The sequence below is a fragment of the Salarias fasciatus genome, unplaced genomic scaffold (genome assembly GCF_902148845.1).
Source record: "Salarias fasciatus unplaced genomic scaffold, fSalaFa1.1, whole genome shotgun sequence".
NCBI lineage: Eukaryota > Metazoa > Chordata > Actinopteri > Blenniiformes > Blenniidae > Salarias > Salarias fasciatus.
Window position 1 is genome coordinate 1 of NW_021941275.1, and position 27608 is coordinate 27608.

The 27608-nt window shown below is 52.9% G+C and overlaps 3 protein-coding genes across 3 annotated transcripts; 1 reads left to right on the forward strand and 2 right to left on the reverse strand.

Moving 5' to 3' along the window:
- Positions 1-3215: 3215 nt before the first annotated feature.
- On the forward strand, positions 3216-15692 carry LOC115384670 (endoplasmic reticulum membrane sensor NFE2L1-like). Its single transcript, XM_030086914.1, has 9 exons — positions 3216-3280; positions 3384-3459; positions 6449-6773; positions 6837-7013; positions 11963-12031; positions 12104-12250; positions 12325-12460; positions 12700-13188; positions 13267-15692. Exons 3-9 carry the CDS (start codon positions 6513-6515, stop codon positions 14217-14219), a joined length of 2232 nt encoding a protein of 743 aa, XP_029942774.1. The 5' UTR covers positions 3216-3280; positions 3384-3459; positions 6449-6512; the 3' UTR covers positions 14220-15692.
- LOC115384668 (basic proline-rich protein-like) lies at positions 14515-15961 on the reverse strand. The gene is made up of 2 exons (XM_030086911.1): positions 15943-15961; positions 14515-15083 (listed from the first exon to the last, which is right to left on the reverse strand). Exons 1-2 carry the CDS (start codon positions 15959-15961, stop codon positions 14515-14517), a joined length of 588 nt encoding a protein of 195 aa, XP_029942771.1.
- Positions 15962-16768: 807 nt separating this feature from the next.
- On the reverse strand, positions 16769-27158 carry LOC115384673 (chromobox protein homolog 1-like). The gene is made up of 5 exons (XM_030086918.1): positions 26928-27158; positions 22304-22566; positions 21947-22118; positions 21758-21852; positions 16769-17917 (listed from the first exon to the last, which is right to left on the reverse strand). The coding sequence occupies exons 2-5, from the start codon at positions 22534-22536 to the stop codon at positions 17767-17769; spliced, it is 651 nt and encodes a 216-aa protein (XP_029942778.1). The 5' UTR covers positions 22537-22566; positions 26928-27158; the 3' UTR covers positions 16769-17766.
- Positions 27159-27608: the final 450 nt, after the last annotated feature.

Sequence of the window (27608 nt, forward strand, 5' to 3'; positions counted from 1 at the left end):
CAGCATCTGTGTGTCAGTGTCCATATAATACAATATAATATAATATAATATAATATAATATAATATAATATAATATAATATAATATAATATAATATAGTATAATATAATATAATATGTTTAATCGAATATGTATGATATGATTCAGTTTAATTTAAATTTTTAATTCAAAATGAAAACATGTTCACAAGTTGTTGCTCTTTTTCTGTTCTTGATTTTTCTGCATGATGTGAGAGAAGGATGCTTCTGATTTTCATAGCAGATCATGTAATTACTGTAATGATGATGATGATGATTTATTGATGACTGAATAATTTCTACTCTCCAAAATGTAGAATTTTTAATTTGGCATTTGATATATTAAAAGGGGTTTTTTTTTTTTTTGGTTCTATTTGGAAAAATTTGCTGTATTCTGTAACTGACCTACAGAGAAATAGGTGTGTGTGTGTGTGTGTGTGTGTGTGTGTGTGTGTGTGTGTGTGTGTGAGTGAGAGAGAGAGAGAGAGAGAGAGAGAGAGAGAGAGAGAGAGAGAGAGAGAGAGAGAGAGAGAGAGAGAGACCGGTGACTCTTCCTCATCAATCAAACATATTTACCACGGAAACAAACCAGAAAATGTTTTCTCTGTAATTTCTACACTTTGATCCTGCGGCCGGGTTTGGCCCTCGGGCCGCAGGTTTCCCTCCTTCGCTTTGACAGTCAGATGAGATCATTTGATTAGATTAGATTAGATTTTAAAGTGTCACGTGCTCACAGAGCGGCAGCTGCGTCAGTCTGCAGCGGCTCCCAGGCGCCACCTGCCGGCCGAAACTGAAGCTGCAGCAAGGTCCGCCACAGTCCTCAAACCACAGAGTGGAGGGGAAAACAGATTGCATTGCTTATAAAACACCCAAAGTAATATGTAGTAGTTTTAATATGCCAGCAGATTTTAAAATGCTTCTAAAATCATATGTATTCATAAGACAGCCCTTCATCTCATATATAGGACATGATATCGCTGCTGTTAAAGGATGACCCTGTGAGTGTGTATCGGTCTCCACTTGTTTGTGTTATCTGGATTTTTCTTTCTACGGCGACTGTAACAAAGTCAGCGTTGGATTTTCTGCATGTTCTGAGTGTTTCTCCCTGAAAGGAAACAACTTCTGCTTTCATTTTAACATCTTTCAGTCGTGTTCATGAGCGTTTCAAACCCATTTAAATAAAACATGATCAAGTGTGAAAGAATCCCAAGCACCTCTGTAGTTATGGAAAGGAAGATTCCTCGTTTGAGAAAAAGATCAAAAATTAGGGTTTTTAGTTTACTTCCTGATTACCCTCCAGTGAATCATCCAGTCCAGATGTTTGTGATCATCTGTCACTTACAGAAGCATGGCGGGTCAATACTGGAAACACTTAAACTCTTGAGAAAAGAGCAGAACCCACCAGACAGACCGCAGCGCTGCTCGAATGAAGAGGAAATGTAACGTTACTCAGTTTCTCTCTGGAGCTTCTGCACTGCAGCAGGAACACCGCCAGGTGGCAGTGTCACATCACATCAGTCTGAGAGGAGCAGCAGGAGCACTGGAACGACTGAAGTCTCAGGAAGAACCAAAGAGAGAGGGTTATGGGATGGATGGAGGATGGATGCATGGATGGATGGATGAATGAAAGAAGAATGGATGGATGGATGCATGCATGGATGGATGGATGATGGATGGATGGTGGATGCAGGGCCGGCGATCAGGCTGGGCATCCAGGGCACTTGCCCAGGGCGCCGAGCCATAGGGGGGCGCCGCTGTGACGGCCCGTTTGAGCAGCGCAATGCTTGGCTTCTTTCCCCCCCTCGCTCGACAACTTTCGGCGACACTCGGCGGCCATCCCCCCCATCCTGGATGGATGAAGGATGAATGAAGGATGAATGAAGGATGGATGGATGGATGGATGGATGGATGGATGGATGGATGGATGGATGGATGGATGGATGGATGACTGATGGATGGATGATGGATGGATGAAGGATGAATGGATGGATGAAGGATGGATGACAGATGGATGGATAACAGATGGATGATGGATAATGTATGGACGTCCATGACGCTGCTCAGAGAGCTCCTCCCCCGGCCGGAGCCCCGCCCCGCCCCGCCCAGCGCCTCGTCAGCGGGGCTCTGCTCCGCCTGCCGGTGTTTAGAATTAGCTGGTGTCTGTGTTAACTTGTGACCAGCAGATGTAGAAACCTGACTGAAACTTGTAGTGGTTGTAGTGAATGTCGGCTTTCTACAGTTACAGTAAATTTATCAGTTCAGAGTCTTTAGAGAGTCTGATTCTAACATCTGCTGTTTTCAGCATGTGTTTAGACAGAATTCCGCCGTCACTCGCTACCATGGGAACCAGTTAATCCAGAACACTCGCCGGGTGGTCACTTGTAGTTTCTCAGCCACCGTCCGGTTCTTGTCCTGTTCCCTGCTTCCTGTTTCTTGTCACGTCATCATGTCACTTCGTACAAGTGAACGCATGAAAGAACCAGTCATACCCCGTTTCTTCCGCTCTGCTGTCAGGCAGCGTTTATATGAGACACAGAGCGGATTGTTGATCGGTGTAGACCTCCTCCAACAGTCGGATCAGAACTGCAATCCTCTCCGAGTGAAGCGGATCCTGTCAGTGTTTATATGAACCGCGACAGTCCACTCCACCTACAGTCTGATCATACAGGAGCATGGAAACATGACCGAGAGAGGAGAGGTCATCTGGTGGGTCAGGGGGAGGAGGTCCCCTCCGACCACTCCTCCACCCACTACACCGTGAACTCCACCCACATCAGAGTCGCCTGAAGGGGGCAGTACTGAGTCTGCAGAACATTACTGCATGTCTTCAGTCCAGAGTGAAGCCATGAGGCTGATGGAACAGTCAGAAACCCTACACTCCTGTGTGTGTGTGTGTGTGTGTGTGTGTGTGTGTGTGTGTGTGTGTGTGTGTGTGTGTGTGTGTGTGTCAACACAGTCTGATTGAACATAAGCTGTTGTGTAGAATAAAACAAACTGTGTGTTTCCAGGTTTTGAAGCCATAAACATGTTTTTTCTCCTGACTTGATTTAAAGTCGTAACAAATCTTCAATAAAACTTAAAAAACAACTGAACAAACGACTGGTGACTGTGATTGTGTAATCACACACTCACACACACTTGGGGAGGAGTCTCTGGCTCTTTTTAAAGCTCCTCCCTGCCAGCGGCTCTCAGAACTGTGAAGCTGTCACACTGAGAAGCTCGCCGCTCCGCTCACACACACACTCACACACACTCTGAACGGAGGTAAGCTGCTGTCTCCCAGTCCGATGTGTCCTCTGGGTTCTGTCTTCAGCAGTCATGAAATGTGTGACCCCACCTTGTTGCTGACCTTTGACCTGTGATTCAGCTGGACGGCTCCGGGCTGAGAGTGGAGAATCTAAAGAGAAACCTCGAAACAGGAAGTGACAGAAGGCTGGAGTGAGGTGAGTAGATGGGCTGAAAGGTCGTGTCGGTACAGCTGACCTGGTCGGTCCCTGCAGTGACTCCTCAGCTCCTCACAGCTCCAGGTTTCACTGCAGGACAGGAAACACTCGTCTCCAGAGACTGGTGTGTGTTTGCCTCTTCGTGTGGATGTCATGAGTTTTTAACCCAGCAGAGAATCTCTCATCTGTTCACCTCTGAGGTAAAAAGCCTCCATGTTTTCCTGTCAGTCTCTCCAAGGAGGCTCCATGTGTTCAGCTGACTGAGCATGACGCTGCTGATCCACTTCCTGTTTCTAAACCCAGAAACTCTTTCACTTTGTGATCTGGGTCAGACTGTCCTGCTAGACTCAGACCGTCTTGTTACAGTCTGACTGTCCTGTTACAGTCAGACCGTCCTGCTACAGACTGTCCTGCTACAGTCAGATCATACTGCTACAGTCAGACTGTCCTGCTACAGTCAGACCGTCCTGCTACAGTCTGACTGTCCTGCTACAGTCAGACCGTCCCGCTACAGTCAGACTGTCCTGCTACAGTCTGACTGTCCTGCTACAGGCTGACCGTCCTCACACAGTCTGACCGTCCTGCTACAGTCAGACCATCCTGCTACAGTCTGACTGTCCTGCTACAGTCTGACCGTCCTGCTACAGTCTGGCTGTCCTGCTACAGTCTGACTGTCCTGTTACAGTCAGACCATCCTGCTACAGACTGTCCTGCTACAGTCAGACCGTCCTGCTACAGACTGTCCTGCTACAGTCAGACCGTCCTGCTACAGTCTGACTGTCCTGATAGAGTCAGACCGTCATGCTACAGTCAGACCGTCCTGCTACAGTCTGACTGTCCTGCTACAGTCAGACCGTCCCGCTACAGTCTGACTGTCCTGCTACAGTCAGACCGTCCCGCTACAGTCTGACTGTCCTGCTACAGTCAGACCGTCCCGCTACAGTCTGACTGTCCCGCTACAGTCAGACCGTCCTGCTACAGTCTGGCTGTCCTGCTACAGTCTGTCCTGTTACAGTCAGACCATCCTGCTACAGACCGTCCTGCTACAGTCTGACTGTCCTGCTACAGTCAGACGTTCTGCTACAGTCAGACCATCCTGCTACAGTCTGGCTGTCCTGTTACAGTCAGACCATCCTGCTACAGTCAGACCGTACTGCTACAGTCAGACTGTCCTGCTACAGTCAGACCGTCCTGCTACAGTCTGACTGTATTGTTACAGTCAGACCGTCCCGCTACAGTCAGACTGTCCTGCTACAGTCAGACTGTCCTGCTACAGTCAGACTGTCCTGCTACAGTCAGGCCGTACTGCTACAGTCTGACTGTCCTGATACAGTCTGTCCTGTTACAGTCAGACCATCCTGCTACAGACCGTCCTGCTACAGTCTGACTGTCCTGCTACAGTCTGGCTGTCCTGTTACAGTCAGACCATCCTGCTACAGTCAGACCGTACTGCTACAGTCAGACTGTCCTGCTACAGTCAGACCGTACTGCTACAGTCAGACTGTCCTGCTACAGTCAGACCGTACTGCTACAGTAAGACTGTACTGCTACAGTCTGACCGTCCTGATACAGTCAGACCGTCCTGCTACAGTCTGACTGTCCTGCTACAGTCTGACCGTCCTGATACAGTCAGATCGTCCTGCTACAGTCAGACCGTCCTGCAACAGTCAGACCGTACTGCTACAGTCTGACCATCCTGCTACAGTCAGACCGTACTGCTACAGTCTGACTGTCCTGCTACAGTCAGACCGTCCTGCTACAGTCTGACTGTCCTGACACAGTCTGACTGTCCTGATACAGTCTGACTGTCCTGCAACAGTCAGACCGTACTGCTACAGTCAGACCGTACTGCTACAGTCAGACGGTCCTGCTACAGTCAGACCATCCTGCTACAGTCAGACCGTACTGCTACCGTCTGACTGTCCTGCTACAGTCTGACTGTCCTGATACAGTCAGACCGTACTGCTAGTCTGACTGTCCTGCTACAGTCAGGCCGTACTGCTACAGTCTGACTGTCCTGATACAGTCAGACCATACTGCTACAGTCTGACTGTCCTGCTACAGTCTGACCATCCTGATACAGTCTGACTGTCCTGCTACAGTCTGACCGTCCTGATACAGTCAGATCGTCCTGCAACAGTCTGACTGTCCTGCAACAGTCAGACCGTACTGCTACAGTCAGACCGTACTGCTACAGTCAGACCGTACTGCTACCGTCTGACTGTCCTGCTACAGTCTGACTGTCCTGATACAGTCAGACCGTACTGCTACAGTCAGACCGTACTGCTAGTCTGACTGTCTGACTGTAGCAGGACGGTCTGACTGTAGCAGGACAGTCAGACTGTCCTGCTACAGTCAGACTGTCATGCTACAGTCAGACCGTACTGCTACAGTTTGACTGTCCTGCTACAGTCTGACTGTCCTGCTACAGTCAGACTGTCCTGCTACAGTCAGACTGTCCTGCTACAGTCAGACCGTACTGCTAGTCTGACTGTCCTGCTACAGTCAGGCCGTACTGCTACAGTCTGACCGTCCTGCTGACTGTCCTGTTACACAGTTCTTGGTTATCATGGTATGTAAAATAAACCAGCACTGGGTGAACGTGTGAGACGAGTGGAGTGAGACGGGCGGAGGGGTAATACATAAGGTGGGGGAGTGAGATGGAGTGTAGGAGTGAGACAGTGTGGTGGGTTGAGGCGGGGTGGAGGAGTGAGGTGGGGTGGAGGAGTGAGACAGGTGGAGGAGTGATACGTAGGGTGGAGGCAGGGTGGAGGAGCGAGGCAGAGTGGAGGAGCGAGGCGAGGTGGAGGAGCGAGGCGAGGTGGAGGAGCGAGGCGGGGATTCAGACCGATGTGTCTCTCAGCAGGTGGAGTTCTGAAGCAGCTTCACGGAACTCCACGACTTCCTGTTGTTTCAAAATAAAAGGCTCTGCTGAACTTCCTGTCCTGATGAGACGTGTCGGCTGTCCTGACGGGACGGTGTGTTTCAGGAGTGACCTCTGGACGGATCTCTGGCCAGACCCCCGTGAAGGAGACAGCCGGGGACGTCCCAGCATGCTGTACCTGAAGAAGTACCTCACGGAGGGGCTGGTCCAGGTGGCCATCCTGCTGAGTCTCTGGGGGGTCCAGGTCCAGGTGGGCCTGGACCCGGACCGGCCCCCCTCTCTACATGAGCTGCTGCTGGGCCAGACCTCGGCGCTGACTCCCGCTCGGCACCGCCACCTCTGGGACCTCCACCCGAAGAGCGTGGACCTGGATGGCTTCTTCACGGCCCGGAGGCTGCTGGGCTGGGTCCGCTCGCTGGACCGTCTGCAGGTGAGACCCGTCCCCCGGCGTGCCGGGTCGCCGCGGCCCCCTGTGACCGACCCGTCTTTGCAGGTCCCTCACGCCGAGGTGGAGGCGTGGCTGGTCCAGCGGGAACCCGGGCCCCTCCCAGACCAGCCGTCCCCCCTGGACAGACCTGCTGATGGGATCCACAGGAACGTCCAGGCCCGAGCCGCCCAGGAGGAAGACGAGGAGGAGGAGGAGGAGGAGGAGGAGGAGGAGGAGGAGGAGGTACGGAGTGTTTCACTGACGCTCCGGCTTCAGCATGCTAGCATGCTAGCATAGCTGCTGGGGAGTTCACCCACACTGAGCCTGAGCTCATCTGAAAGTGTGAGTCAGACGCCGGTGATTCACCGGGAAACCTGTGAGCCGCGGCAGAGCGGCTGTAACACCGTCGCTAGGCAACGGAAGCAAAACACAGCGTCCTGTTCAACAGCGAGACGCTACAGCGTGAATAACGAGGCAGGAAATGAGCAGGCGGAAACTTTAAATCTGACATGAACAAGTCTGAGGAATGTCTTCAGGGACGCACCGGGACAGCAGGACCAGAACCGGACTGACCTGAAGCCGCTGCTCCGTCAGGAGGGCGGGGAGGTGGAGGACAGGTGGAGGACAGGTGGAGGACAGGTGGAGGACAGGCGGAGGACAGGACATACAGTACATGATGGGACCATCCTGCCTGCTGTCATGACAGACATGCCTGGTCAAGCTTGGTCCATGTAACCCACACACACACACACACACACACACACACACACACACACACACACACACACACACACACACACACACACACACACACACTCACACACACCCCGGGCTGGCCTATTTCTGGAGGCCTGTCAGCTTCACTCTCAGACATGTTGAAAACAAGCCGTTCAGGACGGAGCGGCTCTGGTGTCCCCGGCTGGAGCTGGAGACGTTCAGAAAAACAGTTTCACACTGCTGGGTCACCTCACACACACACACACACACACACACACACACACGCACACACACACACAACACTGAGATTTATGATGATAGACGGACTGTACCATATATAAATAGCTCACATACTGCTCCGCATGCCCCCCCCCCCCCACACACACACACACACACAGTTATAGTGAACTTTCATCAGGGCTGGAATCAGACAGCAGCTGAAAACAGGAGTTTTAAATTTAGTGTCATTTTACTGTGTGTGTGTGTGTGTGTGTGTGTGTGTGTGTGTGTTCTCTCTCTGTCACACACACACAGCGTGCCCCTGGCCTTGTGACCAGGGTCTTGTTTTGAAACCTGAGCGTTCCGACACGCTGGCTTCGGCCGCTCTGAGACGAGCCTTGTTTACCCTCATCAGGTCTCACGGCATGGAAACTGCTGGACCCACGTGCACGAGTCGCTGACGTGCACGAGGCGCTGTCCAGAGCAGTCCCACCCGGGCTTGTTATGCGCCTCATCCAGTGGGGGTGGGGGGCTGCCGCCACCTCGCGTCCCTCATGTTGTGTGAATGCTCTATTGTTCCATGAGTCCACTGGGGTCAGGGTCAGGATAATGTCTGATGGTAACCGCCCCCCTGTCAACAGAACATTTGGGATGGCCACTCGGCGCCCCTCCTGTGCACTGCGCCCGAGGCGGCCGCCTAGTTGGCCTATGCCCAGAGCCGGTCTGGTCCGGAGACCGGCGCTGTGGCGTCGACTGAGGTACAGCTGGCATGCTGGAGGCGGCTCCTCCGGGGGGCGCCGCAGCAGTTCAGGGGAGGCGCGGCGCGAAACCACAGAAGAAGTTCTCAGTGTAAACCAGGCTGTGGCCGGGGCAGTTTGAGGCCGCTGCCACGGACCGGCGGCGGGATTTCAGAGAGCAGGGCTTTATCCACCTGACTCTGACGTTAGCGACGCCACAGGGTCCAGAGCCTGGAGCGCTGCGGTTCCACCGCTCGCCCCTGAGCAATACAGGGACTCAGTGACTCCCAACAGAAGAGACTGGCGTGCAGTGCCACCCTGTGACCAATTTTCAGTTCAGGATTCTTAAGTCTTTTCATCAGACCAGAAGTGAGCTCCCGTTAGAAGATCCAGAGAGACAGAGGGGGTGTGTGTTCCTCAGCATCAGGGTGTGTGTGTGTGTGTGTGTGTGTGTGTGTGTGTGTGTGTGTGTGTGTGTGTGTGTGTGTGTGTGTTGGGGGGGGGGCTCCAGGGCACTGGGTTTGTGGGTTTCAGACCGCCGGTCTGCATATGTGTCCTGGCTGGCCAGCTGCTGCCGGGCTGTGGTTCTCCTATAAGCCCCCAGTCAGGTCAGGATAAGGGTAAAGCTATTCTGGGCCCTGCTGTCTGTCTCTGGGTGGAACAACACACACTCTGGGTGAACAACACACACTCTGCGTGAAGCAACACACACCCTGCGTGAAGCAACACACACTCTGGGTGGAACAACACACACTGGGTATTGGTTCCAGGTTCAGGTCATGGATCAAGGTTCAGGTTTAGACCCTGGGTCCAGGTTCATGTACTGGGTTTAGGCCCTGGGTACAGGTCCTGGGTTCAGGTTCTGGGTCCAGGTTCAGGTCCTGGGTTTCGGTGTCTTTTCTGACCAGACCCTCGTCTGTGTTCCTGCTCACAGCAGGGGCTCCATCGCCATGGCTCTGTGGTGGAGCGAGGAGACGGAGGGCTGAACAGAGGAACCAGGACAGAATGTGGACCAGAAGGCCCCTGTGGGCTAACGGAGACCGACGCGGACCAGGTGAGGGTCCAGCGTCGACGTGGAGGTGTTTCCTGAAGCTGTGGAGTGGCTGAGGGGAAGCGTCCGGTCCGTGGCCTCAGCAGAGCTACCTCTGATTCCTGGCCGTGAAACCAGAGCTGGCCGGCCACCGCTGCCCCAGAATAGGTCAGAGAGGGAGACGGGCCCCAGCAGCTGAACCACAGAGGGTCTGGTTCTCCCAGACACCGGTGGAACAACCACCGACTTGACCCATTTCAGTCAGGTTTCAGATGCGACCACTCCACCGAGACGGCACTCCTATCAGTCACTGAATCTGACAGGCTGACGAGAGCTGCTGGACAGTCCTCTGTCCTCCTGCTGCTGGACAGTCCTCTGTCCTCCTGCTGCTGGACAGTCCTCTGTCCTCCTGCTGCTGGACAGTCCTCTGTCCTCCTGCTGCTGGACAGTCCTCTGTCCTCCTGCTGCTGGACAGTCCTCTGTCCTCCTGCTGCTGGACAGTCCTCTGTCCTGCTTCTAGTCAGTCCTCTGTCCTCCTGCTGCTGGACAGTCCTCTGTCCTCCTGCTGCTGGACTCCCTGCTACCTTTGACACCGTGAACCATCAGATCCTCTCCTCACTCTCTGACCTCGGCCTCTCAGGTTCCGTCCTGTTGTGGTCCAGGTCCACCTCACAGGCAGATCCTTCAGAGTGTCATGGCGAGGGGAGGAGTCCAGGTCACATGGCCTATCACCAGGGGTCCCTCAGGGGTCGGTGCTTGGCCCCTTACTCTTCTCTCTGTCCACCACCTCACTTGGTGCAGTGATTCGCTCCCATGGCTTCTCCTACCACTGTATGCTGACGACACTCAGCTCTTCCTCTCTCTTCCACCTGACGACACCACAGTCTCAGCTGATCAGCAGGTCTGGCTATCTCCACCTGGATGAAGGAACGCCACCTTCAACTAAATCTAAGACTGAACTCATGGTCTGTCCAGCTTGTCCATCTGTCCAGCCTCAGATCAGTGTCCAACTTCACTCCAGCCTACTTGTGCCACAAACTCAACCAGAAACCTGGAGGTCATGACTCATGAGCAGCTGACCTTTAAGGTTCACGTGGCCTCAGGTTCTAGATCTTGTCGTTATGCCCTCTACAACATCAGAAAGATCAGACCCTTCCTGACCCAACAGGCTGCACAGCTTCTGGTTCAGGCTCTCGTGATGTCTCTCTTCTGGCGGGTCTCCCTGCAGGTCAAATCAAACCTACAGATGATCCAGAATGCAGCAGGTCTGGTCTTCAACCAGCCCAAAAGAGCTCATGTCACTCCTCTGTTCCTCTCCCTTCACTGGCTTCCAGTTGCAGCCAGAATCAAATTCAAATCTCTCCTCCTGGCTTACAAAACACTTACAAGAACAGCTCCGGCCGACCTGGACTCCCTGATCCAGGTCTACTCTCTACCTGGAGCTTCCAGCCCAGCACGACTCTAAACCTCCAGCCAAACTCTTCTCCTCTGTTGTTCCCAAATGGTGGAACAAACTACCAGACTCTGGTTCTGCTGAGTCCCGTTCGACTTTTAAAAGACAATTGAAGACTCAATTGTTCAGAGAACACCTAGGAACTGAATCCCACTTCACCTTACGGGTAGAATAAGTCAAGTGGTCCAAAACCCAGCACTGACGAAGTTGACAAAAAAAAAAAAAAAGGGGGGGGGGGGGGGGGGTGTTGGGTAGTTAGCACTTCCTCTGAAACTGGATGGCAACTCACTTGAAGCAATTGAAACATTTACTAAAGGCTTCTTTCTTATGCCTGAATTCTTGCTTGTGTTGTACGTCGCTTTGGACAAAAGCGTCTGCTAAATGAAATTGTAGAATTGTACAAATAGTTAAATGGATCATCCACGGCTGGAGAAAAGAGCCTCGTGATCCAGAAAACCGGTCCCTGACGGAATGAGACCCTATGAAGCCATTAAAGGTTTGAATCATCAGAACTTGGCCTCTTTCATCGTTTACTAGCTGACAATGTGTCAGTTAGTCTAACAGGTACAGCTGAAGGAATCTAGAAAAGATTCATGATAAATGTCCCATCTTTTAAACATACAGAAACGATGAGCTTCCTGCGTCTGGGGAGACCTGCGGAGTGTGTTGATCACTTCTTCCAGCTCAGCCAGCAGCTCAGGATGAGGTCTTCAGACTGGTCTCATGGTTCTTTGACTGCTGTCAGGCCTGGTCTCCAGGTGGTCCCGTCCTCCTGTCTTTAATGCCACAACGTTCTTGTCCAGGCGACCTGTCTTATGGAAGCTCACATCCTGGCTGAAGGGGTGAAGTTCTGGATGAGGATGAACTTTAGAGTGTGGAGCGGTTCGGTGGTCCAGGGCTCAGGCCACCTCATCCTGGGTTCTGCTCTAGTCAGACCTCAGAGCCAGGGACAGGGACAGGGACGAGGACGGGGACAGGGACAGCTGAAGGTCCCAGTGTCTCTGCCTCTAAACCAGCGTCTTCTGTCCTTCTCCAGGCGGCGGTGTCTCTGCAGGAGTGCTTGCGGTTGCTGGAGGACACATGTCCCTTCCCAGAGGACCCGGAGGTTTGGCTACACACACTTCTTCTTCTATTCTTCTCCTTCCAGCAGATGCCAACATGTGTCCCCTTGTCTTAGTTAGGTGAAGCTGGTGACAGGAGGGAGGATGTGCAGCGTCGGCCTGCAGACCGGGATGCCCCCCTGCGCCCCCCCAGGCCCTCTGAGACCTCCTCCATGGACCTGGAGCTGCACTGGCAGGACCTGCTGTCCATCCTGGAGCCGGAGGCAGGTGGAAGGATGGCGGAGGAAACCGTGGAGAGTTTAGAGCGATTGTGACTTTTTCCACCGATGTTCTTCAGAATGCGGATGCAGCGGTGGAATCGCTTCACCAGCGCTTCGACTGGAGATCATCAGGGAGCGGTGGAGGCGTCGGACCGGAGCTCCTGACGGTGGAGGACAGCAGCGTCTCCATGCAGCGCCTCGCTGCTCAGCACGGTAACTGCGCTCCGCCAGCTTTCACCTGAGACCTGGTCCACAGGCTTCAGACCGCCACTGGCTGCTCAGCAGGTTCTAGTCCTGTTGAGTAGTGGAACGAAGCATCCTCCACCCAGAGTCAGGTTCAGAATTTATGGAAAGTTGCTGAAAATGATTCTGAGCTCTCTTGTTTCTGTGATTCCTGTGAGGAACCTTCCTTCTGTGTTTGGATTCTGAGCCGTCCCCCTCTTGGGTTTCAGGTTTTGTGGGTCCTCCAGCAGCGGCCCTGCTTGGCCTCACTCCCAGTGCAGAGCTGGAGGACCACAGTCCTCTGGACACAAAGACCTCTGTGGATCTCCTCGGCAGCCCCCCAGACCACACAGACCTGCTGGAAGAGGATCTTCCTCCAGACGACGGCCCGTTTCAGATGTGTCTGCTAGCGGCAGAAACGCCGCCATGTCTTCCTGACGTCAGTCCTTCCTCTGCTCACGGACAGAACCAGGACCAGGACCGTCCTGCCTCTCCTCCTAGTGTTGTCCTGGCCGAAGCGGATGCTGGAGAGGATCTTCCTCTCATGGACCTCCTGGAGGACGGGTCTGTGCTGGACCAGATGAGCCTGCTGGATGCTGCTCTGGAGGGAGGATTCAGTCTGGAGATGGAGGCCAGCCTTGAAGAGGAGCGGTACCTGGAACACCGAACGACCCGGGAGGACCGCAGAGGCCAGGATCAGGCAGAGAGACGTCATGAAGGTAACGTCTCGGAGGACACACTCCTGTCTCTGTCCTTCTGTCCTTCCTCTGAAACGGTCTCTGGCTCCCTGTTGACAGATGCTGAGAAGGAGGCAGATTCAGACTCGGGTCTGTCGCTGGACTTCAGCCACAGTCCTGCTTCTCCATGTGTTTCTGAGGCCTCCACCTCCTCCTCCTCCTCCTCTTCCACCTGTATGTCAGCTGGAGAAAGTCCCTTCACAGAAGAGGAAGAGGAGGAAGCCGAGGAGAGCGTGGCGGGCTCGGACATGGAGCTAGGGATGAGGATGAAGCAGGAGGAGCTGGAGGAGGAGATGGGGGCGGTGGGCGGAGGATCTGCTGAGCAGCTCTTCACCTTCAAGCCTGGAAATCACAAACTGCTTCAGCACCTCCCCTGGACGGAGCACGTCGGTCACGACCACACGTACCCCCAGCCCTGGTCTCCTGTGGCCAAGACGACCAGCAGCCACGGCAGAGCGGCGGCCGCCCGGGACGGCGCCTCGCCGTACCGCCGCTCCGTCTCGGAGTCCAAGATGTGGAGCAGGGACGAGCGGCGTGCCCGAGCCCTCGGCATCCCGTTCTCCAATGAGCTGATCGTCAACCTCCCGGTGGAGGAGTTCAACGACCTGCTGACCAAGTACCGCCTGGACGAAGACCAGCTCAACCTCATCAAAGACATCCGCCGGCGGGGGAAGAACAAGATCGCCGCCCAGAACTGCCGGAAGAGGAAGCTGGACGTGCTGCTGGGGCTGGAGGAAGACGTGTCCGGGCTGAGACGCTACCGCTCACGACTGCTGCGAGAAAAAGAAGCAGCCCTGAGGAACCTGCAGGAAATGAAGCTCCGACTGGGAACGCTGCATCAGGAAGTGTTCTCCAGACTGAGGGACGAGACGGGGCGGCCGCTGGACGCTGCAGAGTACCTGCTTCACTTTGGACCCGACGGCGCCGTCGCTGTGGCTTCACGTCAAAACCAGGCAGAGCGTCCACCAACTGGGAGGAAAGACGGCAAAAAGCCCCGGGACAAGAGGAAGTGAGCCGTGGACCAGAGACACTGAAGACCTGCTTCGTCCAGAGTGTAGGGAGGGCCGAGAGTTGCTTTACAAACGGTGTGATGCTCACAGAAAGGGAGGGAACAACAACGTGGTGGTTTTCTCAAGAGGACTCCAAAACCATGACACCCTCAATGAAAAGGCAGAAAGACGAAGGTCTGCAGGAAGGAAGAGAGATCAGAGAAAACCAGGACTGAGAACAGAAAACTTCCTCCAGGAGGCTCTGCTTCTCACCGAAACCAAGACTCTCAGCAGGACAGCGTCAGGTCTGGCATCCGGGCTATACTGCTGGGACCGGCGGCTCCGAGGCCCGGGCCTGGTGATTCGGGACCGGGAGCCCGGGCCTGGTGGTCGGGGACCGGGAGCCCGGGCCTGGTGTTCGGGGACCGGGAGCCAGGGCCTGGTGGTCGGGGGCCGGGAGCCCGGGCCTGGTGGTCGGGGTCCGGGAGCCCGGGCCTGGTGGTCGGGGGCCGGGAGCCCGGGCCTGGTGGTGGTCGGGGACCGGGAGCCCGGGCCTGGTGGTCGGGGACCGGGAGCCCGGGCCTGGTGGTCGGGGGCCGGGAGCCCGGGCCTGGTGGTCGGGAGCCCGGGCCTGGTGGTCGGGGACCGGGAGCCGGGCCTGGTGGTGGTCGGGGACCGGGAGCCCGGGCCTGGTGGTCGGGGACCGGGAGCCCGGGCCTGGTGGTGGTCGGGGACTGGGAGCCCGGGCCTGGTGTTCGGGGACCGGGAGCCCGGGCCTGGTGTTCGGGGACCGGGAGCCCGGGCCTGGTGTTCGGGGACCGGGAGCCCGGGCCTGGTGTTCAGGGACCGGGAGCCCGGGCCTGGTGGTCGGAGACCGGGAGCCCGGGCCTGGTGGTCGGGGACCGGGAGCCCGGGCCTGGTGTTCGGGGACCGGCTCACTGTATCTGTTTCAGGATCTCCAACAAAGAAAGACTTTGAAGAAGCTTGAGTGGAGTTAAGGTCCTGGATCCTGGAGGTCAGGGATCCCAGACTGACTCTGGACGGGTTCACAACAGAAGAGAAGCTCAGGAGGGGGGCTGCAGTGAGGAAGACCCCCGCAGGGTGGGGACACGATGCTGAGCTGGTCTGTGAGTGAACTCGTTCTGGTTTGGTTTAGAGAGGAACGTTTCCAGGACGAGCTCAGACCTCTTCAGGCCGGAGTCCAGGCTGCTTTAAACTGACCGGATTCAGCTCCGTCTGCAGCAGAGAAGGACGTCGACCTGCTGCACCACTACGAACCCACCACACCAGATTCACCGGAGAACACCGTGCTGTCTGCCGTTCAACCGTTTTAGAAAAGCTGCATGGATGAGTTTTAAAAACAGCACTTTGTACGAGACGGTGTGTTCTCAGGAATAACTGGCTGCTCCACACTCTGGTGGTATGTGGCCTGGAGTCATGGGGAAGGGGTGTGTGTGTCTGCATCAGCTGCAGTTTTCAACAAGCTGGGACCTGAAACTTTTTGAAATAAAATACTTTGTAAAACAAGCGTCTTTAAAATGTTTTCAGCCTCAACATTGAGCAGGAGCTCAGCTGATGGAGCTCAGTGAGGGTGGAGGAGGGCCTCCACCCTCAGAACAGTCACCTCCAACCACAGCCAGGCCCACTCCTAATGAAATGAGAGAAAAGCAAACACCGGAGTTCCAGAACAGAAGATCTGACTGAGTCCGAGTGACTGAACCAGGACCAGAACAGCAGCACTGACTACGTTCGCATGCAGTCAACATTCCGGTAGAGGTCAGTATTCTGGTTTCTGAAACATTTGGAATAAACCGTTCACATGTCTAAACAGACACCGTTACTCCTGTTTACATGATCAGCGGGATCGTGGGGCTCTCCCCATCCAGACCACGGAGCACAGACGACGGCATGACACACACTGCGTCATTTCTGTACACAAGTTGTATTTTAGTATTGATGTAAAGTTATTGATATTTGGACAGTTCACCTTTCATAGTTAATAGAACATTGTTGTGTTTAAAAAGATGTTTAATTAACCTGCATTTCTACTTCACGCCACTAGGTGTGCTGTTTGCATCTCAACATTACTTTTACAGACACCACAGAAGAAGGGCCCTGAAGCTGGGCTCTCGCTGCTTGTTGTTAGAAAAGACAGATTTCCATCTGCAGAGCGTTCAGGCTTCTTATAGCTGTGCTCGGCGGTCGTCTCTTGCCATCAAAATTCAACTGAAAATACAGAACAGGAATAGAAACAGTTAATCAAAGAGGAAAATTCTTTGAATATCGGCTTTAAATCAGATATCTGAAAAGTTCACGATTGAATTTTCAGCTGGACTCTCTCCAGGCCCCCTAAACAAAGCCGGATTGGAGACCAAACTATACAAAACCGTCGGTGTCAAATGCTTTCCTGAATGGAGATGGTTCAAGACTCCATTTAAATGTAGCACTCAGGTTTGTTGGATCTTCTACCCTCCACCTATCTTCACACCAGGTCCAGAAAGTTCGGTCCGGTCAGAGCAGACCTGGAGTCCATTCAGGTTCATTTGTGACAAACGCAGAAGAACAAGTTCTTATGAAAACAAAACCTTTATTGGCCGAAACAGTTAAAGTCGATGAGCTGTGAACAGATAACATGGCAGGAGAAACGATAAACATGCAACAGGGACAGCACCGACTGCACCACTACATACAGAGAGAAGCTAAAGGGCCCACCTGGGAGCTGCCACCGGGTCCAGGGACCGGGACCGGGCCCCGGGGCCAGGCGGAGCCACGTGGCCCTGCAGACGGCAGCGCTCCAGGTGTGCCAACAGGAGGATGGGTATCGCACAGGAGAGGCTCACTCCGCCGGAGACATTCCAACACTGATCACAGCAAAACAAGACGACAGGACGCCTCCAGCACACTGCTGTCCTCAGTGTGGCCCGGGCAGTGCCATCAACCAACAGCTACAAAACACTTGTGACTGTGTGTGTGTGTGTGTGTGTGTGTGTGTGTGTGTGTGTGTGTGTGTGTGTACACTCTCCATCGTCCCCTCAGGACAGTTTAAAAGCAGCTGTGTCCAACACACTGCAGTGGTGAGGCGGTCTTCACTGTCTCATTTGACACAGTGAGGACGGCCCCGGGTCTGGGCCCGGGCCTGGGTCTGAGGGGGTCTAAAAGGGGAGTCGTACCTGCTCACACCAGATGGTCTGATGATCTGTTTCTCCAACTGAAGTGAACTGAGAGCCAGCCAGACCTCTGGGCTGAGGGGCGAGTGAGGGTCGTCTACGAGGACTGGGCCGGGACAGGAACGGGTCCTGAGAGACCTCCTGAACAGGGTCAGTCAGGGGGGCTGTCAGACATTCAACACTGCTGCTATGGAGCTGCCTTCCCATGCTAGTGGTTGGGTTCTCGGGGGGAATGCTAAAAAAACAAAGGCACCAATTCCATGGAACACCGCCTTCTGGTTGGAGGATTAGAAAAGTGGAGACTACATATCGAGATACCTCTGCAAAAGAATTTACACTGTCAGTCAAGATACAGGCAGGAGCGCGGTTCAGGAAGCCCCGGCCCCCCTCCCCTCCCCAGGTTTTCAGTCCTTCTTGTCTTCCTCCTTCTTCTCCTCCTCCTCCGTGGGGTAGGAGTGCCATGTGAGGCGCTCCTCGTAGAAGGAGATCACCACCTGGGGACACTTGACGTTGGCCTCCTTGGCCGGCACCAGATCAGCCTCGTCGGAGTTCTTCCTGTTGGATACGGGGGGGGGGGGTCAGTTCACATCCCGTCACCTCAGACAGCCATGACGTCCGTCCAGACATCTGTCTACACCTGCTGCTACTGACTGGACCAACGTGTCTCAAGGTCTGTCCACTGAACCAAGACGGCGTCTCGGTCACAGAGTCCTATTAGAGGAACACTTCAGAGGAAAGTCTCTCTGAAACTCTGGAGACGAGAAATCAGCTGATGAATCGGCCCTTCTGTTAGTTCCTGACAGTTTAGACCGTCTATCAAAGTCTGGTGGCGGTGGAGGTAGAGAAAACTTTATTCATGTGGTGAAACTGGTGGCTGGATGGCATGGGGGGGTGGGGGGGGGGGGGGTGGATGGACATGGACAGAGATGCAGGCTGGATGCAGATGTACAGCTGACTGAGCATGGGTGGGCAGTGTGGGTGGATGGTGACAGACAATGGGTTGTGAGGGTGGAGGTGATCAAACAGGACGGGTGGACATGCAGGGTGGGTGCCGAGTGTGTGGAGTCATAGGGTGCATGATTGAGAGAGCAAATTAGCAAACTTTTGGTGCAATGAAATGAAGATGTCCAACTGGGGCTGCATGATATGGCAGAAAGTATGATCAAAATTTCAATAATTCCCCACATCGATATCAATATTTATCAGGACATGTAATTCACTAACGAAGTCAATTTGAAGAGTATGCTCATGTCTGCTACCTGAAGACAGCAGGAGAGTGACAAACCGAACTGAAGATAGTTTATTAAAGCTAGGGTTGGCGATCTAGGAAAACTAGCATTAGCATGTAGCATCTCCCCAAGGCTCCGCCTAGCTAGCTCCGCCCAGCTCCCACCCCATTGGAGGAGCTCCCGTTGGCAGTGGAGACGCGGAGACGTTCATGGCGCTTCCACGTCCAGTGCGTCCCTGGCGTAACCTGTCCTCAGCGCTTCGTTTCTTCGTTTTTCTTTATTTGCACTACGCCAAGTCATGGCGCACTGAACGGTGAGTGAACCCCCAAACATTCTTCTCCGCCGTTCTGCAACGACGCTCCGTCCTTCTACGCGCGCACTGAACCAGGGTCAGTGCACGCGTACATGTACGCGCAGGGGGCAGGTCGAACGGCGAAGGGATTTGATTGGTTTAAAAAAAAAGGTGTCCCCTCAAGACTATTGGTTGCTGTTTTTCCCGTTTCACTCCTGCTGTAGATAGCGGATATTTTCCAAACTACTTTGAAAACACACTATGAATTGCTTCCCATCGGGTCATAAAGATCATTTTAACCAGTATTTAACCAAAAAATGTATCTCATTCAAATCGCCAGCCCTAGCTTTAACATTATATAGCAGACCATTTATCACTAAACTGTAATAATACTGTACTAGTGACACTGTACAGTAAACTTCTCACTATGTTGAGGCTTCACAGCGTAAACCTTATACTATGTGAAGGTCTACAGCATAAACTTCACGCTATGTGAGGCTTTACAGCGTTAACTTTACACTAATACCCCTTTCCCACTGGCCAAAAAACCCGTTTAAACCCACTAAGTCATGGCAGTGGGAAAAGGTTTGACCCGGGATGTTGACCCTGCAATCGACCCGGTGAATTCCCGGGTGAGTTTTTTAGTGGGAGGGACACATCCGGGAATTTACATGATGACGTCAACGCAGCGCGGCTAAGTTAGCGCGCTAGTTGTTTCTGGACACAGCGTGAGATTTCCTTTGTCAACATGACCCAGCAATGGCAAGATAGCGAAAACAGAGAGCTTCCCCTGATCCGTGGGGAAGAGGAGATTCGTCTACAGGTAACAGGGACTGTTTTCTGCTGCATTGTTTACTTTCATTTTGCTCCGTCGCGCTGATGATGTCATCAACGTGGGACACCATCAGCGCGGGAAAACGCAGCGACACGGCTCGCCAGGAGGGGGTGAGACGCGGGTCTGCTGGCGGTGGGAAAGGCGTCTAAAAAGGCGATAGTTAGCGGGTCGCAGACACGGGTCGACCCGCTAGTTGCAGTGGGAAAGGGGTTTATGTGTGGCTTTACAGCGTAAACTTTACACAGTGTGAGCCTTTACAATGTAAACCTTACAGTTTGTGTGGCTTTACAGTGTAAACTTTACACAATGTGTGGCTCTACAGCGTAAACTTTACACTATGTGTGGCTTTACAGCATAAATGTTACACTATTCCAGGCTTTACAGTGTAAACCTTACACAAAGTGCGTACCTTTACAATGTAAACTTTATACTGTGTCTTTACAGAAAAAACTTTACACTATGTGAGTCTTTACAGCGTTAACTTTACAGTATGTCAGGCTTAACAGTGTAAACCTTACACAATGTGTGGCTTTACAGTGTAAACTTTATACTGTGTCTTTACAGCGTAAACTTTACACTATGTGAGGTTTTACAGCATTAACTTTACACTGTGAGGCTTTACAGTGTACAATTTCTCTATGAGAGGGTTTACAGCATAAACTTTACACTGTAAAGAAGTGTTTTGCAGAGGAAATTAGTACAACACAAATTATCATTATTACTACCTTAGCCACTTGCGTCAATCAGCTATTAGCTGAGCCACTGCTGTCAATAATCTCTTAGCTAGAGCCATATGAAATCCGTGTTAACGGAATCGCGGAAATGACCAATAAAAACGGAATTGGAATAAAACGCGGAATATTGCGGAATTTGTCCTAATCTGGTCTGAAATTCAGTTTTCGGGAGAAAATGGAACCTTATAGTGCAAAGCAAACATGCCGGGGGGACCGCCGAGCTGCTGCAACGTGTACGTCACTTCCACAGCGCTGCTAACATGCTAAAGCTGCGTTCACAACGCCAAATGTTTTCTGCGGTTTTGCGTCAAAATACAAATGAAAACGAATGTGAACGCGCGTTCCAGCCGCGACGAGACGCGACGCAACAACAACATGTCCAAGCCAGCTGCTCCCTCCCCTCTCACATTCAAAAAAGTTATGAAACTCCACGCTAAGCGCTAAACACAGAGCAGAACAGTACACAGACTTTTATGCCTCAGGGGAAAAGCTATTTTGTAAATGCTGTCAACGTACTGTGGACTGGACTCGCAAAGACGCATGCGACTAATTGAAAAGTATTTCTTTGTTGCAGGACTTTAAACATTAAATGGACTGTTATATCCTATTAAATTGTGGACATTTATTCATTTCCACTTACCAGACACCTTTTTTTATGGTAAAAATGAGCATAAAAAACAAAATACCAAATTCAGAAATATTAAAACGGAAAAAACGGAATTTGGGAAAAAATAAAACGGAATTGGGGAAAAAATAAAACGGATTTCATATACCTCTACTCTTAGCTTTTTAGCTTAGCCACTGGCATCAATCAGCTGTTAGCTTATTAGATTAGCCACTAGTTACTGGCGTTCATATGACGGTGAGGTCTGGTCAGGGTTTGGTGGCTTGGTGGTGCAGCTCTAGCCTCCACCCTCTCCACAATCGGTTTTCATCTGTTCTTGTCTCCGGTGTGGGTGCGTCATGCGCCATGGCGCAGTGTGATGACATCATCACTTCAGAGTTCCCGGAGAGTTGCTCAATCTACCCGGTTTACAGACATTTAAGTGATGCTGACTTACTAAATTTACATATATCTACCACACCACAACAAACATAAGAGAAATGAGCGTCTGTAATGGCTGCATGTCGGCGCCCCGCCCGCTGCCGCTATATGGATACGGGAGGATCTAATTATCTCCGAACCAACTGCAAGTCACACGAAAGTCAAACGGGTGAGTAAATGTTGTTGTTTTGAATGTGAAATAAGGTCCAGATTGTAAAAACGACTGTTCCGCTTTAAAGACCCCCGATAGAAACACTCACCATTTCATGAGGAACATGAGCTCTCCACTGGAGTCCGTCGCTCCGATGATCCTCTCTGGCTGCAGACCTCGACCGAAACCACGGGCCTTCTCCCCCTGAAGACACGGGACCACAGGGGACAGGGTCAATGATGACAGGAGACATGGACATGAAGTGTCTAGAGGACCAGAGAACAGGACGTGCTCTGACCTCGTCCTTCTTCCTCTTGCTCCCTCGCTCCTCAGAGTCGGCCGTGGCCTCGCTGCCTCCTTTCCTCTTGCTGTCCTTCTTCTTGTCCTCCTTCTCTTTGTGCTTGGACATGTACTCTGCTATCAGGTCGGGACAGTCCAGGTTCTCCTCCGGCTCCCAGGTGTTGTCCTCACTGCAGGTGAAGACATGAGAGCAGGACGTTTTCAGCTCTGTCCCACGTGGACACAGAGGACTTCCTGGGACAGCAGAGCTCAGTATCTATGTGGTCCAGAAGCTAAGGGACCATGAGGCGTTCCTCAGGGCCGTGATTGGTCCACACACCACAGCTTGTGTGAACATGAACAGCTGATGACTCACTCTGAGAAGCCCTTCCACTTGAGCAGGAACTCCGCCTTCCCCTTCACCACCCGGCGGTCCAGCACCTTCTCCACGACGTACTCCTCCTCTTCCTCCTCCTCTGCTGCAGCTGGAGGAGCGGCGGCGCCTCCTGCTGGCGCGTCTCCCGCCGGTGCAGCGGCTGCCTCTGGAGCTGCGGCCGGCTGCTCCTCCTCCTCGCTCTTCTTCCCCTTCTTCACTGCTAAGGTCGCCATCTTGACGTGCGAGGGCGCTCCCTAGAGGACCTGGGGGGAAACACAGCGGGGTGAGAGGAGCTCTGCAGCTGGTCCATTCGGCGACTTCGCTCAACGCTCCAGGAAGACGTTCTCCAACAGATACTGTGATTTTGACTGGAGTCTCTTCTGTAACTCAAGCTCAGTGTTCACTAGCGCTGCACGATTTTGACAAAAAACCTAATTGCGATTTTCTGACCAATAATGCGATTGCGATTTGATTTGTGATTTTCACATTTTATTCTTTCAAATGCAGAAAACTGCTAAAATTATGGTCGAAAGAAATTCTTGTTACTTTTACATGGTCTTGCTCAAGTTGACACATAAAATAACACATAATGTAAACTAACTTGACAAAGCTTCAGGCAGCGGCAGCGAGACGCCGCCGTGCTGTCTGCATCACGGTTGAAAAAAAAAAGAAGAGTGCGTTGTTTCAATGAAATAACACAATAATGAAAACCCAATGCTGTCCAAATCCTAATTCAATCCTGGTCTTGCTTGCATGGTTCACAGAAAATTACTTAGACAACAGTTTTCAACGTGAAATAAATGGAAATTAAAAACCAGAACCACAAATAGGCACCACTGTGAAACCAACTTCAGCTCGCAAAAAAAACAAAAACTGGCCAGCCTCTACAGATAAAGGTAAAATAATAATCCTTATTGCTGTAATACCCTTAGATCACAGTCAGGTCAGTCATCCTGCTCTGGCTCGTCTCCCTCACAGCTTCATGTTTTCATGGAGAGAGAGAGAGCATCACATGCTGGATGAAGGCTGAGCTGTGGGGCGATCGGGGGAGAGAGAGAATAACCTACGACGTGTCGACGTTTCTGTAATGTGTAGCGGTGAGTCTTCATGTGTTGGTATAAATTAGACGTGTTTCCTCTGATCTGGCTGCTGCACGGCGACACCATCTACATCTGGCTCCATGTTGTTTTTTTCAAACCCAGAGTCCAAACAGCTGAGCTCCAGTTCTGAGACCAGCGGCTCCGCCCCTCTCCTGCTGTCATCTCAGTCGTTTTCACACCGAGATCGAGTCGCACTGAAAACTTTCTGCTCCTCTCGACACCACAGAGCACACTGCAGGGCTTGTTGTTAGCAACCTGACGCTAGTTAGCTGCAGCAGTGCAGTGCATACAAACTTGCTTCCTGCTGTCATTTCTGATTGGCCGGTGGCTGGGGTTGCACCGATACCATTTTTTGGTTGCCGATACCAATTCCGATACCTGGCTGTGTAGCATCGGCCGATACTGATACCCTGCCGATACCACGCTTCTTCTAATTATCAGGAACCGTCACGTCCTCTGCCTCGGCCACCAGGTGGGGGCAGTGTTGCTGTTTTTCCTCCTCCTCCTCTTTTCTGTTCTCCCCATTTACTACATACCGTATTTTTTGGGCCACAAGACGCACTGGAATATGATAATGTAACATCCAGCAGCAGGAAAGGAAGATGAGTTGGATTCTTAAAGCTAGTTTATTAAGCTTCAGAACTTACTGTGGTTGTAACCACGGCAACACTACAGCAAAACATCCATCCATCCATCCATCGCTGATCCGGACCGGGTCTCAAAACAACAGTCTTAAGAAATAAGAAAAAGCAGCTGAGAGGCGGCTCTCTCTCCGCTTTTCCAACACGCACACATGCTGGCTTCCTGGCCCCGCCCCCTGCTCCCTCTCAGCCACTCACGCCACAGCGGTGCATTCAGGTTACTTGAAAACATAGGAACTCACAGAACTCAATATACCGGTTAATAATAAGAACTACATCAAAGATGCTACAAAAGTAAGTTCGTAATTAAATAAGGCGAATTAAGCAACGCCATCGTGGGATCCTCCTTTGTTGTTTTTCGGCAGCTTGTGTTCCAGTGGTGTCACTACGGCCTCTTTATGCTACCATCGACCACACTGCAGCCTCCTGACTGCAGCGGCTGCGCAGTTCATACAGAAAGCAGCGCAGAGGATGTGGAACGATGCTGATTGATTAAAACAGCAACGTATTCACTGCGGACAGCAGAGCAGAACGACACACTTCATGTGGAATGTGGCGGTCAGCCTGGACCTGTACCTCCAGTCAGCTCCTGTTGCCGCTCGCCGCTCCGCCGGACCTGCTCCTGGAGCCCGGCAACTTTCCTGACTTCACCGGGGACCGGGGTTCAACTCCAGACTCAGTCTGCTCCTGCGGCTGGAAACTAGCTTCATCTCACAAAGACTCATGATTCTAATAAAACTCCTGTTCTGCTCTTCAGACTCAGATCCACGCTCTGTAACGAGACCTGATCCTCACTGGGATGTAAAATCACTGCTATCATTCACTGAAAACACAGATCACACAGCGTGAATGTCGAAGAATGAATGAATCCACACGGCGGTGCGTTCAAGTGCAATATGAAAGTCAGAAAATGGCATCGGCGTGTTATTTGTTAGTACTCGCCGATACCGATACCAGCGTTTTAGTGCGGTATCAGGGCCACTTCCGATAGCAGTATCGGTATCGGTGCAACCCTAACGGTGGCCCGGAACAGAGACTGGAAGGTTTTGATTGGCGGATAGGTCTGTCACTCAAATGCCTCGGCCCTGTGCGGTTCGGTTACCGCAGCAGTTAAAACCTCAATTTCGATGCGGTGTCGGTTAATCGTGCGGCCCTAATGTTCACCACGAAGAGTCAGAGGTTTCAGACATGACAGGAAATTACAGCAATGAATCAAAACGTTACAGGATACTGACTCTGATGGACGGACGAATAAAACGGAGGAAATTCTTATTAACTGGATTTATGGTAGGAAAACATGCATCCCTATTCTTTAAAGGGCTTTATTACAAGCCAAGGACTAAAGCTGGACCAGGTGACCCTCCTCACACTGTGACCTTTGGATAGGCCCCGCCCCCAAATAAATGAACCAATAACATTCAACTACGAATTGCTTGGGAAACACCCACTCTGGCTTTCTCTGCATGTTATCATGAACTCCACAGAGGTCAAAGGTGAAGCCCTGGCTGCTGCTTCCTGGGCTTTTTAACTCATTTGAGACCAAGAAACGTCCAAACCAGGAGCCTGAAGAGGACAGAGCTGTCCCCCGCCCCCCTCCCTCCCAGGAGGTACACCAGAATCGAGAGCTGCCCCGCCCCCTCAAGAGGGACACCACCCCCCTCTTCAGAGGGCCATCCCTCTCTGCAGCCTCCACCTCTGAGCCTGGCTCTGCAGGTCTCTTCCTTCCCAAAGGGCCTGCTCGTGTGGACCTGAGCCCGGACATGACTGCTGTGCGTCCTGCTCTACAGATGGAGGAGTGTCCTGGAAGGGGTTGGGGTTAACCCTCTCCATAAGAGAGGCATGATGAAGCTTGGCTGGCGATACGATGATATATTGCAATATATATGTTGTGATATTCTGTGTAGTCAACTTAAACATTAAAAACCCCGACAGCTGGCGATACTGATCATTCAGAGGGCACTGAGCCAGAACTACTGGAGTGAACCGTCTCAGTGAGTGAGCAGCAGGAACCTGCAGCAGGAACGACTGACTCACAGCCACTGAAACACCAGGTGGAGCTCACCGTTCCATCAATAAACCCACACATCGGGCAGCTGGGTTCCACCACATTACAAGCTTTATCCTCTCCCCAAAGATGGCAGCACAATCACCACTTTCCCATCAAAACACCTCACTTCAAAACACACACACACACACACACACACACACACACACACACACACACACACACACACACACACACACACACACACTACCAGCTTCGGTCTGAAGGCAGACAGGAATAATACATGTGGAAGTTCAACACGTTAACTTCCAGCAGGACGACGACCATGAGGAGTGAGGAGGCGTTCATCTCCAGGAAGTCTGGACCCGCTCACATGGTCCTGCAGGCTGGACCCGCTCCCATGGTCCTGCAGGCTGGACCCGCTCCCATGGTCCTGCAGGCTGGACCCGCTCACATGGTCCTGCAGGCTGGACCCGCTCCCATGGTCCTGCAGGCTGGACCCGCTCACATGGTCCTGCAGGCTGGACCCGCTCACATGGTCCTGCAGGCTGGACCCGCTCACATGGTCCTGCAGGCTGGACCCGCTCCCATGGTCCTGCAGGCTGGACCCGCTCCCATGGTCCTGCAGGCTGGACCCGCTCACATGGTCCTGCAGGCTGGACCCGCTCACATGGTCGTGGTCCGGTACAGACCGGGTGAACACTGTAAACCAAGCCGCAGCCGCACACCAGACGGTCTGTCCGCGCGGCCTCCGGGCCTCCGGACCCGGATCCAGCCTGCAGACGGAGCGGATCCGGAGGGACCGGACCGGACACTTTACCGTGCTCGTGCGTCCAGAGGGCAACATGGCCGCGAGCTGCAGCCCCCCGAAGCCTTACCTTTACAAAGCGGCAGGAGGCTGGCTGGGCCCGACGGGAAACGCTCCGCTTCAGGCTCGGCTGAGACGAGGGGGACACCGGGGACAGCGGGGACACGCCGACGGCCGCGGGGGACACGAACAGCGGGGGATGGAGCTCTGCTTCGCCGCTCGAACGCACACAAAAGCCCGAGAGCCGCGTCGCTCAGATCCCGCACCGAGCCCGTTCTGCCCGCCAACAGCAACACCGGACGTGACGTCAGCGCGGACGGCGCAAGGCACCACGGGAGATGTAGTTTTAGCCGGAACGGAGCTGACTCTGGAGCCAGATGAGGCCCTGCAGTCGCGTTGTTGCGGCTCCCTGAGCGGTTTACCAGTCGAAATAAATACTTCTGTCTCAATGTCTTCCTGCTTGAACGCCTGACTTGTTTTGAAAAGGGTCCTGACCAGATAAACAGGGCTAAGAGCGCGTTAGCAGCTAGCCTAGCTGAAGCCCGACTCCGTGGACAGTGGGAGGAGATGGATGGGGAACCAGACGGCCAGGGTGGAGGAGAGCTGGGGATTATGGGGGACATGACGGGAGGACGTGTGGCTGCAGGACGGGGTGAGAGCTATGCTGGTTCAGTTAGCAAACCTTCCGTTTGAAATGAGCCCCCACACCATCGCCACACCGCCAGGGCTGAAGCCCTGATGGACTGAGGTT